The 15,186-nt window shown below is 41.4% G+C and overlaps 1 protein-coding gene across 3 annotated transcripts in view; it reads left to right on the top strand.

Moving 5' to 3' along the window:
- The window catches only part of arhgdig (Rho GDP dissociation inhibitor (GDI) gamma), a 98,361-nt gene that overhangs the window by 34,908 nt on the left and 48,267 nt on the right, over positions 1 to 15,186 (top strand). Inside the window, exon 1 of one of the 3 annotated variants that reach the window (XM_028814372.2) lies at positions 12,756 to 13,165. The exons of the other annotated variants lie outside the window; for them this stretch is intronic. Within the exon in view, the coding sequence (XP_028670205.1) occupies positions 13,093 to 13,165 (73 nt within the window). The 5' untranslated portion in view covers positions 12,756 to 13,092. Of the gene's footprint in view, positions 1 to 12,755; positions 13,166 to 15,186 lie in introns of those variants that run through there. 3 annotated transcript variants of the gene reach the window in all.

The raw sequence follows: 15,186 nt of genomic DNA on the forward strand, positions 1-15,186 counted from the left end.
TGGGCCCTTGAGCAAGGCCCTTAACTTGCAATTGCTCCGTCCTGGCTATGATGTTAATCTGCATCCAGCCCTGCATGTAGGCCCTCCAACCTGCAAGGAAAAACCTGGGGGTTGGTGGCAGAATTGGCACTCCAGCCACCATAAAAAAACCTCACACCTCCATCCCATGTGAACGTGTGTGGTGCTGAGGTGTCACCCATTGCATGGCTGCACTCGGGTCCTAATCTGGGATCCTGAGGTGGTTCGTCATGTGGTGGGTGCAGCAATGTGCTGTTTTAGTGTGTACTCCTAACCTCTCTCTCCATTGTTCAACAAGAGTACCCCCAAATCCCCTGTTATGCGATGGTATGTATTGATTCTGTCATTCTCAAATAAAACTGAAGGGACAACTCCCAAGCTTTGATTGCATGTACCTAACCCTCTCTCTGCCTTCTGGTGTTTTCTTTTGTCTACCTCAGGTATTGGGGTATTTTTTGTTTTTTGGGGGGGGGGGGTCATATTCGCTATTGTTAAGCTGTCCTTGGGCTATACATTTTTCAGGACCTGACGACTCTAGTCCAGACAGCCAAGAGGCAGAAGTTGTCGTAGAACCTGGCAAAACTGTTTCAGAAGCTACAGTACCTTCTGCTAGATAGAAGTAAGAAGAAGAGACCGTGGGAGGGGTGGGAGCGGACCTTCACAATGCTTTCATCTTTTTGTTTCTCATTCTGACTAAATGTATGTAACCCGTCGCTCTACATAAGCAACACTAAAATGTTTTTATATTTTCCACGCCTATTGACTTCTCTGCCTTTTGCTCTTGGTGATGTTTCCTGTCCTTGCAGACACAAAGCCCCCGGCCTGCCATATGTAGCTTGCAATTCTTGCTTTAGGTGTTTCATACTACACTCCGTGCCGGTGCTAGGTTATTTTGTGCCCTAGGGCAATCTTATTGGTGTGCCAACCAACTGTTTGGTAGCTAACCCGTGTGGCTGGGTCTTTCCCCACCTTGTGATCTGCGCCCTAAGCAAATGCCTAATTCGCCTTAATGGTAGCGCTGGTCCACACTACACTCTGTCATAAAAACAGAAATTTCTGGTGGCTCTTTGATAAATTTATAACTTCTGTCCTTGCTCTTATCATGTGAGTATTGGTTTTTACCTTTTTGCTCTTGTTGTGTATTTTTTATGTGCTTATTTTAGTGCATTTTATATCCATGCTTTCCACCTTTTTAGCGCAGTGTCTTGATCTGTAGCCTAAAGGTTTATTTATCATTTTATTTAGAGCTGTGATCTCTTTGTAAGATTTGGCAGGTGATGACATGTCCTTTCAAAGATGCTGTATAGAAATGTGCAAATGAAGGAGTGCTTCTTTCAATCAAACTCTGACTTCATGCTTCCCCTTTTTATTTCATTGTCCTTGTCTGAGATGATTGAGTGGTAACAAAGCAGGAGAAGGCAAATGGCTTACTTGCATTTTGTTGCTCTTACTCCTCTCGATCTTTGACACAAACCTGAAGCTTTGTTTACTGAAAAGAGAAAACGTCAGTTCAGCATGAACCTTTAATGGTGGCGAGAATCCAGAAATGTCATTTTTCATGTGCCTTTGCATAATGGAGTGCATTCATTCAGACTTAACGTTCTGAGTAACTTGGCCCTGTTTGTTAATGATGTTTTATTTCAGTTAGTCATTGCCAAGGAGTTGAAGGTAGTGGAGTTTTCCTTTCTTTATTTGTATTTTCGATTATAAAACTTCCATTTCACGCGAAGCATATTTAGATATGAATCAAGAGTTTCAAAATGAACATTAGCAGGACAGTACATACATATTGTAGTAGCCAGCATTTTCGCACTATAGATGAGCGGGGCTGGACAGGTGATTGACCGTAGGATGGTCACAAGTGTGCTGAGCTCTTCATTCCAGGAATCCCTGGAACTTTCTCTTTACTCCTTACAAGCTTGAGAAGGCTGGTGGGGTCTCCCAGGGCATTGTATGTACAGCCTCGCAGATAACTGAAGGACGGAAAGGGACACCACATGTGACACTGGACAATGATCAGGAACATTGCGAGAGTGGAATAGCCTGTTCAGTTGAGTGAATGTCATTTTTACAGGGCATTTTTCCACAGCTTTATGAGCAAAACGTGATTTTGCTAGGAGAACTGCTGTGAAGAATTTTTTGTTTAAAAGAATCGTGCTCATTGTTGGGCTTAACTCCCATTTGGAGTGTGTATCAGTGCTTATTAGTACTGTGTGTGTGTGTATGTATGTATATATACATATACAGTGGAACCTCGGTTTGCAAGTAACTTGGTTTACAAGTGTTTTGCAAGACGAGCAAAAAATTTTAATAAATTTTGACTTGATAAACGAGCGAGGTCTTGCAGTACGAGTAGTATGTATACGCTTTGTCTGCTGAGCGTCATGTGATCACAACTGAGCCGATGGGTCTTCTCTCCTCTCGCTGTTGGATTGTGGGCAATCGTCTCCTATTCTCCGTCTGAGTCGGCATGCCTCACTCATATAGTCAACATCCGTACGAGCGTATACTGTTTACTGCAGCATTAGCATTGTGACTGTGTGTGCGCACGCGTGTGTATGTTTGTGTGCTCACGTACGCGTGTGTGCTGTGACATGCGAGTCCTTGTCTTGCACCCTAAAACACGAAGCTGAGTCTCAGTACTTTAGCAACACCAGCTTTATTCAGCTTGAAACAGCAACAGCACGGTTAGTTATTGTAGCAGGATCTGCCGCTCTCCTATACACAGACACAGCAGTCAGGCAGGGCCCTGCACATTTATAATGTTCCTTGTATCACCCATCGACGGCAGGCGCTTATAGCATGTCTGCGATCTTTTCGGATTCGCTTTTACGGCGAACTGCTACAGCGCTGGGAGACTGCGATTGCTCGTCCGCGTGTCGTCCCGTTGGGTGCAATCCCACAAGAGTTTAGAAACTCACTCACACCAGCCATGATTCTTTTCAAAGGTAAAGTGCAGGTTAATTTGTTTTATGTATTTTTACTTTATATTTTGTATTAATCATTTTTATATGGATAGTTTTGGGTTGTGGAACAAATCATCTGAGTTTCCATTATTTCTTATGGGGAAATTCACTTTGATATACGAGTGCTTTGGACTGCGAGCACATTTCCGGAACGAATTATGCTCACAAACCGAGGTTCCACTGTATTATATATGTATATTTGAAAGAAAATCTTAAGACGAGATCTCAAAGGCGGGGGGAAAAAAATCCTGCCGGCTATCTCTACTGATATGGACTGGGTAATGTGTTAGGAATGAAAGGATGCCACATCGTTTGCTGGAAGTGACAATTATCACCCTATAGAGGGCTGAATTCATAGACGCCCCGAAAATCAAAGTGAAAAAATGATGCGGCAGGCGAGTCCATTTTGCCAAAATTTCTTTGCAGCAACTCCAAATTGTACTCAGTAGTTTATATGGCCCCCACGTGCTTATATACATGCCTGACAACATCGAGGGGGCCCTGCTCCTAATGAGACGATGGATGGTGTCCTCCGGGATCTCCTCCTTAGATGTGGACCAGGGCATCACGGAGCACCTGGAGAGTCTGAGGTGCAACCTGGAGGCGTTGAATGGGCTGAAACATAATGTCCCTGAGGTGTTCTATTGGATTGAGGTCAGGCAAGTGAGCGTGGGGGGCCAGTCAATGGTATCCATTCCTTCATCCTCCAGGAACTGCCTGCATACTCTCGCCACATGAGGCCGGGCATTGTCGTGCACCAGGAGGAACCCAGGACCCACTGCACCAGCATAGGATATGACAACGGGTCCAAGGACTCTATACTGTATATGTTTGCCTACACTGGGCATGTGCGTATCAACGGAAACAGGAAGTGGAAGTGTCCTCCATGCTAGTTGACCATTTGCAGCTTTCATTGACACATGTAGAAAAACAAAAATAAAACATTTTGTTTGGACTGACAATGAATTGAAGTCACTATTGAGAATAACACACAAATATAAGATGAGCAAAGAGGCAGAGAAAATGTAATGAGCAGGGAAAAGAACACGCAATAAGCACAAACCAATCAGAAGGCGATTAGAGTCTGCATTTAAAAAGCTCTCCGTTTTCACCCACCCACAATGCAACACTGAGCTGCCATTTTCAGAACTATACAGCTCTGGACAGCATTTACCTGAATGTCCATTTTTGACCATTGTGGATGAAAGATGAAAATGGAGAGTAATTTTTAAACAAAAACGTAGTAGTGTGGACATAGCCTAAGAAAGTCCAGAATCCATTTTCAGAGGGAGATGCTGATACTCCGGTCAGAGTGCTTTGGGATCAGCTTACATGGAATGATGTTATTAAAAGCCACAGCAAAATCGATAAATATCATCTTAACAAGACAGTTAATATTTTTATGCAGATATATCTGGCTACATTTAATACTTACTTTTCATTCCAGTCATTACTAGCAGTATAGTGCCTTAGTTTAGTGCTTAGTTTTCAATGCACATGGACCTGACTCAGTTCTCGTCTTTTTATTTGGCATTGTCATCCTATTACACAACCACAGAGCTATATGAAAGGCCTGCAGTGTAAAGGTGCTATATAACATTTACTGACAGTAGCCGTCCCAGTAAAGATGCCAAATTCTAATGAGAACTGCCGGTAAAGCCCCCACTGCCTGTAGTCCGCGTAAATATGTAGAATTAAAATGTAAGCAGGGCTGCCAGTACAGTGCTGTAGTTGCTATAGAGACCAGTGCTGTATATTTCATTTCTCATCGCTGGTGAATTGTTGGAGGCTAATACAAGAGTTTGAGAGGTAGGAGGAATTATTAGTATTTGAATGCCAAATTGCTGTTGTAATGTGTCTTAAAATTATGTAAAAGGGAGATCCCACCATTGTGAGTGGATATGACTGAAAATGACTGAATGGAAATCTGGACAATGTTGTCTCAGGTATGTTTTGCATGACTCATGGCAGACATGAGGAGTAAACTGCCTACTTAGACTGCCAGCTGTGACTTGGCAGTCCTGCATCAATCGATATACCATCTAGAAATCTGACTCGTCTTGAAAAGCGTTGCAATTATGTAGTGATGATAAGTGCTGATAATCATAAGCTTATTTGGTGCTGGATGCTGCATTGCCTTTTTAAGGGAGAATGTCCTTCATTCATTTTGGACCGTCATGGGTTTGGCTGTCAGAGACGAGGCAGGGGGAGCCAGCATTTGGGCTGGTGGGGGTTAATTTTCAGATAACTCCCCCACTCCTCCATCCCCAATCTGCCACTGTCCTTCTAATTGCGGCATGCAGATTATTGGGCAAGATGTGCTTTCCAGTTACTGACCTGTCTGTCTGAGGCACCAGCATTGGCAGCATGTGACACACACAGATGCAGAGGTCATCAATATGTTGATAGTATTCTGCCCATCTTCCTTCTTTGTTTACTTGACCACTTCTTGTTTGTTCTGCCTCTGAGACTACTGATGACTCCACCAGGGTGGGTTCCTGCATGGTATCCATTGCTGCTGGTTTAGGCTTTGAAAATAAGAGGATGTAGAAGATGATGATGGATTAGGTATACATGAACATGATAGTGTGTCAAACCAGAGCCATTGGTTTTTCTCTGTAGATTTTGTATTTTTATAACTACTGTGCTTTTTCAATTCCATCCATTCTTCCATCATCCAGCTTTCCTAACTCCTGTCCAGAGCTGCAGGATCACCCAACAGCATCACTTGTAAGACAGGAACCAGCATTGATCAGAGTGCTAATCTATCACAGGGCACACTCATATTCAGTTACACTGCGACAATTACCCTAAACTGCATGTTTTAGGAGGTGTGAGGAACTTAGAAAAAAGCACAGATGCACATAGACAATGCAGAAACTCTAAAGGGTGTGCCACCACGCCGTCTTTTTTTCTTGTTATATGACCTTTTAATACGGTCACCTTGGAGTAACCACTGAAACTATTGAACACCTTTGGCAGATATTTTTACTAACCCTTAACACCAATGAGGCACTTCCATCATTGGTCTGAAATGCATTTGAACTCCTCTCAGAGTTTCACTTGATTTTCTTTTTTCTTTTTGGTGCATTGATCAGACAAGCCCAAATTCAATATTCACACTTTCTAAGAGCTCATTTTTAATGCCTTTAAAAGGAAATATTGGAGTGTAGCCTGCTGGAACAAAAAGCAATATTGCAATAAAAACAAAGGCTGCTTTAACGTCTGCCGCTCTTAGATATTTGGCTCATGGTGCAATACAGCAGGAAAAAAAAAAAAACAAAAAATAAGAAACCTGAATCCGAAGTCAGTAACACCCCCACATGCCAGGTAAGGAGCCCAGAGCTCAAACTCTGATGTGCTGTGTAAGAAATTCTGTCCACCATGAAGAAACAATCTGGGCAACAGATTCTGCATCTTGCAAGAAGTTTTTTCTTAAAAAAATTACATTTTACAAATATGTTATCTCTGCATGTACTTTTAATGTATCTGTAACTTCTGCTTAACACTGTTTCTGAAGGAAAGGGGGGAGAAGAGCAACTGTGGCTTTCTTTGAGATATGTTGGTGAATTCAATGGGCTAAATTGGTCAGTATGGGTGTGCCAGGCGATGGCCTGGTGTCCTCTCCAGGACTGGGTCCTTTATTGCACTCGGTGCTTCTGGGATGGGCTCCAGGCACCCATCATATACAGTATGAATGAAAAAAATATGTATGTATATATGTGTGTGCATATATGTATATATATGTATGTGTGTATGTATCTATGTATACAGTATATATAATGCGTGTGTATGTATGTGTGTGTATATATACAGGGTGGAATGGGTGGAGAAGAGTGCCAGGAGTAATTTATGACAGATGGATATTAGCAAAAGTGAAAGGGAAGGTCTACAGGACGGTAGGGAGACCAGCTATGTTATATGGGTTGGAGACGGTGGCACTGACCAGAAAGCAGGAGACGGAGCTGGAGGTAGCAGAGTTAAAGATGCTAAGATTTGCACTGGGTGTGATGAGGATGGACAGGATTAGAACATCACAGGGTCAGCTCAGGTTGGACATTTGAGAGACAAAGTCAGAGAGATGAGATTGTGTTGGTTTGGACATGTGCAGAGGAGAGATGCTGAGTATATTGGGAGAAGGATGCTAAGGATAGAGCTGCCAGGGAAAAGGAAAAGAGGAAGGCCTAAGAGAAGGTTTATGGATGTGGTGAGAGAGGATATGCAGGTGATGGGTGTAACAGAACAAGATGCAGAGGACAGAACGATATGGAAGAAGATGATCCGCTGTAGCAATCCCTAATAGGAGCAGCCGAAAGAAGAAGAGGATGGATGGATGGATGGGTGTGTGTGTGTGTATATGTATGTACTGTATAATACATACAAAGATTCAGATATACACTACTATGTTTTCATTTAAAATAGAGTTTTTAAAAGAGAATGAATCTTCATCCACACGAGTATTTTCACAATTTTAGGATTTCTACACACATTAAAATGACCAAAAATACAGGTATATATAGCATAGCTGTTCACCTACTGTACATGCATTGCTGGAAATGTCCTCCAGGTTAGACATTTGTTTATAGCTTAGGTAATTCATGTAGATTTTTTTTTTTTTTTAATGCCCTTGTTATAAATAAATCTAAGCGTTCACTTTTGGGGGAGATTTTTATGGTTTATCCTTCCCTTTTGGAGAAATTCTAACTTCCTAGAACTAACTGTTCTGGTTTTTACACTTTTTGTCAAATTAACCTGAATAATGTGATCACAGCAGGCACTCCCCTGTATGAGCATTTATAGGATCTGCAAAGTAAGGCAGAATGGAGATATTTCTTTCTTTATATGTTAAAAGGATTATTTTAAAATTGGTTTGAGATCTAACCACAAGAATGTATAGAGGTTTAAAAACCAAAGTTACACAGTTAGACTTGCAAATTTGAGACCTGACATAATGGAAATGCAACGATTTTAAATGTCTGACAGTAAAGTAATTTATAGAAAAGTCCTAGAGCAGAACCACAGTTAAATATTACAGAATATTTGAATATTTTTGCTGATTACGTAGGTTCTTCCATGGCAGTAGCCTTTTCTGTCAGTTAGTGGGATTTTTCAACAGGTTAATACTCAAAGCTACAAAGTCCTGAAATAATTCAAGAAGGCAGGGCAGTGCATTTATTGTAAAGCAGTGACCTCTCAGACATCTAGATCTTAAATCTAGTCAAGCATTTGTGGAAACTAAAGCCAAGTACTAGACATGTAGTACTGTATATACTTAAAATGCTACAAGTATGACGTGTACTGGAAAGGCAACCTCTCTTTCGCCTTGTTTAATCCAAATTCTGAAGGCAAAAAGGGCAAACCAATTCACAAGTAGGTCGGTGAATCAAATAAATTGGTCACTGATTGGATTTCCATAACATACTGTGACATTCCCAAACCAGCTTAATTGCAACAGCAGTGAACACAAGGTAGGGACCAAACCTGTCCAGGGCTCCAAGCTATCGCTGGTCCAACTTATAAAGGGTATCTAAAGTACATGAGGTCAACTTAAAACCCACCCTAATAAAAGAATAAGTGTGTCCATCTATTTGCTATGCCTCTCATTCCAACAGATGGCACATCAGAAACTAATACTGTTTTTACGAATCCCATACCAAGTTGCATATAATTGAGATCTATGCATTGCACATTACTTCTGCAAATGTTATCACTGAAGTCTACGTTAAGTACGTAGGAAGGTGGCACAACTAGTTACTAATTAATTGGTTACCCACATCACTGGTATGTGAAGGGGAAAAGTATTGGGAGAAAACACCATTCAGGTGCAGGAAACTTTCCATACAAACAGAAACCAGAGCAAGGATTAAAATCTAGGATGCTGAATCCATTAGCCAGTCCGGCAGCACTGCATATATTTTATAGTTAGATTTTTTCTTTGTTTTTATAAAGTTAATTTCTGTATCAAAATTTCGATCAAATAATTGGTTCTCATTTCCAGTGTATTTCCACAGAATTTCTTGCTAGTTTGTTTGTGAACATTTTTGAAAGTGAATGTCTGGAACAATGTCTTGGAAATTAAGACAGCTGATAAAGTGAGTGAATTAAAATTACAGGCAAGTCTGAACTCTCTAAAAATGACAGCTTTTGGGTGAAATTGGAGGAATTCCACAGTTTACAGCGGTTTGACCTTTTTGAGGCTTTTGCTTCAGTAGGTCAATGATGGTCTAATGGAGGGGTCTGGGCAGTTTACCAGTTTGAGTCTCATTTCTGAATTTTGTCCACTAGAAAATGGGGTGTGTTGGTTGCTGCTTAATTCATCAACCCTTTTCTGAACTGTTTTGTGAGGTATTTTTCAAAGCGAAATGATTGATTAGCATAAGGGAGGGCCAATTTTAATACAACACTGTTGTAACACTGAAGAGGGGGGCTGAACACGCGCTAAGGAGATGTGGTCGCTCCTCCGAAACCCCCTCTTAAACGGTGATACAATGGGAAACAAATACATTTTTTTTTTACCTCCTCTTTGCTCAATCAGCTGCTGGCTTGCTCCTGCTGCCGTGCCATGTGATCTACATCTCGCGCGGTGCTTCGGGCATTTAAAAGGCTGTACAGCAGCTGTCATTTTGTCTCACTGCCTTGTCTCGCGGGGCGCTAAAGTGTCTTTGAGAAAATCACGTCTCGTCTCCTTCCAAGCCTTCCAAGATTTTTTTTTATAATAGAGTGAAAAGTTATGTAAAAGAGAGTCTTCTGCCTGCAAGAACTCATGATTGTGTAGCACAAAGAAGTAATCATTTTCATGCATCTTTACAGAGATGAGGAAACCAGATTTCTAGTAGATTTTGTCAACCCCGATTTCAACTTTGCTTCTCTGGAGACCACTGGACCCCTCGCATGTTGCTCATTATACACAAATAGAGAAATTAGAGCCTTCTTTAGTTGGAGCAGCTATTTGTCCTTCATGGGTTAATCGGTATGACTTGACATATACAGTGGATTCAGAATGTATTCAGACCCCTTCACTTTCTGCAGCACTCCTTATTGTGCTTTAGATTTAATTTTAAATGGATACATTTGCCATTTTTTCCCATCAATCTAAACCCAATGACAAAGTGAAACATGTTTTCAAAAAGGTAGGCAAATGTATTAAGAATCAAAAACTGAAATCTCACATTTATTTAAGTATTCAGACCCTTTGCTCTGACCCTTTGCTTAATCCTTGACATGTGTCTGGAACTTGATGAATCCACCTGTGGTAAACTGAATTGTTTCGGCATTGTTTGGAATCTATTTACAGAATATATGGTGCACAATTCACACTGTAGGTCAGGACAAAAACCAAGCTGTGAAGTCCAAGGAACTCTCTGTAGACCTCCATGATATAACTGTGGTGAGACACAGATCGGGGCAAGGGGATAAAACCATTTCAAAAGCTATGATTGTTCCTTGGAGAGGTCTTGGTAATTGTGAAATGGAGGAAGTTTAGAATCACCAGGACAATTTCTAGACTTGGCCATCCAGTCATACTGAGTAACTGAGCTTGGTGGGCTGGATCAACGACTAGACCAAGAATCCAATGGTCACTTTAATAGAGCTTTAGAAGTCCTCTGCTGAGATGGGAGAACTTGTTGAAAGGATTACCATCTCTGAAGCACTCCATCAATCAGGAGTGTATGTTACAGTGGATAGACAGAAGCCACTCTTGAGAAAACGTTTGTCTAATGGCATTTTAAAGGACTCTGAGAGCAGAGTGTCTAGTAAGGACCAGGCACTGCTCACTACCTTACTATTAACATCCCAATGGCCATGCATGGTGGTGGCAGCATTATGCCATGGCCCATGCTTCTCTGCAGCAGGGATAATGAGTGGGGGATGAATGCATCCAAATACAGAGAGGTCCTTAAACAAAAGCCCTACTTCAGAGTGCCCCACCTCAGACTGGGAGTTCACATTTCATCATGATATTGACCTGAAGCATATACAGCCAATACAATGCTGCAGTCTCTAACTGTCCTTGAGTGATCCAAGTAAAGTCCAGACTTAATCCCATAGAACATCTGTAGAAATACCAGAAGATGGCAGTTTATGGACAACTTTCCATCCAGACTAACGGAACTTGAGAGGATTTGCCAGGAAGGATGGGACGTACCCAAAGTACCCAGTGCAGGATTTATGTATAAGCTACACAAGCTATAGCTTAGGGCCCCCGCCTTCTTGGGGGTCCCCAAAACAAATTGTCCAAGTGAGCAATTGTCATATATACTTAAATATACTACAGCATTATTTGTCTCAATCAGGCCCGGCCTTAGGCATAGGCGAAGTAGGCAACCACCTAGGGCCCCGGATCGACTCCTTGGTCTAATTTTCACGCATTTCACAGACCTTCCAGGGGGCCCCTGGACCCCCCTTTCGCCTAGGGTCCCATAATACCTAAGACCGGGCCTGAAAGTACCATTCCTGCTTTCCCAAATCCAGGTGTGCAAAGCTTGCAGTGACTTACCCAGGAAGACTGGAAACTGGCATTGCTGCCAGAGTACTGAACTGAGGGTCTGAATGCTTCTATGAATGAAAGATTTTTAATAAACTGCAAACCTGTCTGAAAACATGTTTTCACTTTGTCAGTACGGATTATGCAGTGCAGACTTAGGGTGAATTTATCCATTTCAAATTAATAATAATTCTTTGCATTTATATAGCGCTTTTCTCACTACTCAAAGCGCTCAGCGATTGCAGGTTAAGAGCCTTGCTCAAGGGCCCAACAGAGCAGAGTCCTTTTTTGGCATTTACGGGACTCGAACCGGCAACCTTCCGATTGCCAGTGCAGATCCCTAGCCTCCGAGCCACCACTTACAAAATTACACAATAAAGTGTGCAAATAGTGAAGGGGTCTGAATATTTTCCAAATTCGCTGTATATCCTGACATGTTAAAACTGTGAACAAATGCGGCAGTAAGCAAACATTGCATAATGCCAAGTCTTTTTTTTTTATTTTTAATTAGTTTGTAACAGCGCAGTTAAACTTTCCATTTTGTGGTCGCTTAATGTCTCCATTTTTTTTTTTCTTCTCTACAAATAACCTCCTGCCTAACCACGCATTTCTTAGTCTGACTGGGCTGGTGAGGTTAAGGAGCTGACACTCCGATCCAGGGTTTTCATTTTGTCATTATGGATTACCGACTGTAGATTGTTAGGGCGAAAAAAAATGACAGTTTAACAATTTATAGTTACATATTCAACACAATAAAGTAGAAAGTTCAGGGGTCTTGATAGTTAAATCAACCGTAATAAGACTTTAATTAGGCCATTCGTTATCGGGAAATAATTAGTCGAAATCACAGTTTTAGGGGCAGCAGCAGTAAGACCGAAATTTTTCAGATACAAAATGAGTATTGTGATAATATGGTTTAATTTATTTTGCATCTTCAGTCTCCGTGGATTACACACATGCCCCCTCGTGAAAAGCCACCTCTTTGATCCTCACCTGGCAGGAAGCTCCTCTCTTGCGAACCTTTTGTCTCCCGCGGGTGTCGTTCATGGGCTCTGGAAGCCCGGGGTGGAGCCGCGGCGAGGGAGCGTGTTGTAAAGCATTACGTATTCCACCTGCATAGGCAGGAAAGGGATGTTCTCCTTCTTTCTTCTTCTTCTTTTTTTTTTTTTTTTGTATTGCACAGCACGTTTGTGACTGAGAAAGGATGAGATCATCGCAGCCTCCCAGCTAATGAATGATGGAGCTGAGGGCTGCACCGCGCTGAGGCGGGGGGTTTGTTTCTCGCTGGCAAATCAATATCGTCTGCAGACAGAAATACAATTTTCCCATTACAGCATCTCATTGCAGAGGCTGCTTAAGACGGAGCGCTTGTCCGGCGCGGATTACCGAGAGATCATTGGCTTTACAACATCCACCTTTCCTGACCTCTGCCTCAGGATTTCATGTTACCAGAACGATTACATACATGATTTTGTTTTCTCACCCCAGAGGAAAACACATTTTTATACAATTTTAAAATATTTTTCATTTTATTGTCGGGGTGACACTTTTTTTTTTTTTTCACCTGTGAGATTTTTGTGTTTCGCTTTCTGGATTTGGAGACTCCATCCAAGACAAGGCGATATGCTGGGCTTGGACATGTGCGAGTTTGGTGGACAGCTGTTTGAGCTGATGTGGCTCATGTTGTGTTACAGAGGTGAGAGAAATGCCAGCGGCGCTTTCAATGCAGCGTGTTCAAATGCTTTCTTGACCAAATAATAATAATAAAATAAGGGAAAGTGAAAAATTTTAGATGAAGTTTTCCGTCATATTCATGAAAATGGAAAAGCTGGTGATGGATGGTGAGACGCTTCTGGTCTAGTTTACTGTATACGAATGGTCAGCTACATAAAAAAAAAGAGTGTTCATCTTCATCTTTAGCTTCAGTGTTGTCTTAATAATAACTTTTCAGATCATTCTTTAGATTTCAGGTAGATTTGAATTTGTTGAAGTTTTGCTGCCATTTGTTGTTTGATGCTCACAGTTCAGCTACCATTACATCATTCTTTATGTGGGAAGTCTCAGTGAATAACTTACTAGTGCAGCCACCCATTATTGTGGCATAAGAGAGTCAAGGATTAGATATTTGTACACGCTTGTGCACACATGTAATCTCTTATTATGGCGTGTGTGTTTACATATAAATATGAAATTGTGTATGTGTGTACATGTTCTTTTTGGAGAATTGTGTCCATGTACATTTTATTTTTGTATACATGTTGATGTGCTCTGTGTGTGTATATTATGCATGTATACATTGTGGGTGTGTTTGTGCATATTAAATCTCATGAAGGTGTTGGCCACTTAAGTGTCTAAAGATGAATTCTGACTTGTATCCGATGCTGCCGAGACACGCATTTAGCTCCACTCAGGCTTTATTGTGTGTATGTGTGTGATTACTAAACATCTAAATGTAAAAATTGTAAATGCATGGTCTGTCTTTGTATGCCTATAAACACATGGTTATGTTTTCATGCATATAACTGGCAGAATGAGAAAATACGAATATACAGCAACACTTTTTATATATATCTGTGTACACTTCCAGGGTAGATACCGACATAACATTTTACATTTATTTCTGTATTAGCACACAATATTTTGTAGGTGTACACGCACTAGCATTATGGTATAAGAAACTTGTGAAGTCCAGTCCAGGGTTGCAGGAGGCTGAAGAGTGACCAGCATTGGGGTGCCAGTCCTTTTGAGAAGCCCGCTGACTATTACAAAGGTCCAATTTGGAACTGCTGATTAACGTGACACGCATCTTTTTAGGGCAAAGGAGGAAAATCCTTGCAGACATGACAAAAATGAATGAACAAATTGCACATTAACAATGATGGAGTAAACCCGAGATGATGTATCTGTGAGGCAACAGCACTAACCAATGTACCACATGACACATAATGAGGGTGGCACAGTAGTGTAGTATGGGTAGCATGTGTGGCTTTTACATTCTCCCGGCATTTTTACCAGATACTCCAGTTTTCTTCCCCCAATACGAGGACTCTGTGTTCTTGTGAGTGTGAATGGGCTCTGTGAAGGACTGGTGCCATATCCAGAGCTATTGCCTACTTTGTGCCCATCACTGCCAGGATAGCCCCACAGACCTCATGATCCTGAATTGAATAATATATTATTAATTCATCAGTTTGATGCCCCAGAGGATTTCTCATTTTCTAATACTCTTTTTATCAAAGTTGTTTGAAAATTGTTATCAATAGCATCTACAGACTTCAGTTTGCTGCCTACTACATGTATTTGTTCCCAAGATGCATCTCATTAAAAGAAAGGATTGCAAATTCTTGACACCCTGTGTGGGAATGTTTGCCATCGATCTATTCAATGAAATGTATGCTGAAATGCAACATGCTAGGCAGTGGTCAGTGCTGCTGGCTCTTGGCTCCAGGACACTGGGGTCACATCCTCACTGATTGCACCTTTTACATAAGAACAAACATCAGACATCTAACAAATGAGAGGAGACTTTTTAGTACGTCATGGTCACTTGTTAAGCTAATAGCTAAGACGTCCTAATATCTCCTGCAGATCCTTCTTATAGGTTCTGAAGGTTTTTGCTTCAACTCCATGTCTTAGTATTTTGTTACAGATTTCCACAATTCTTGGCGTAAAGAAGTGCTTCCTGGCTTCAGTCCTAAATGAACTTCCTGGTAATTT

The sequence above is a fragment of the Erpetoichthys calabaricus genome, chromosome 11 (assembly GCF_900747795.2).
Source record: "Erpetoichthys calabaricus chromosome 11, fErpCal1.3, whole genome shotgun sequence".
Taxonomy (NCBI): Eukaryota; Metazoa; Chordata; class Cladistia; order Polypteriformes; family Polypteridae; genus Erpetoichthys; species Erpetoichthys calabaricus.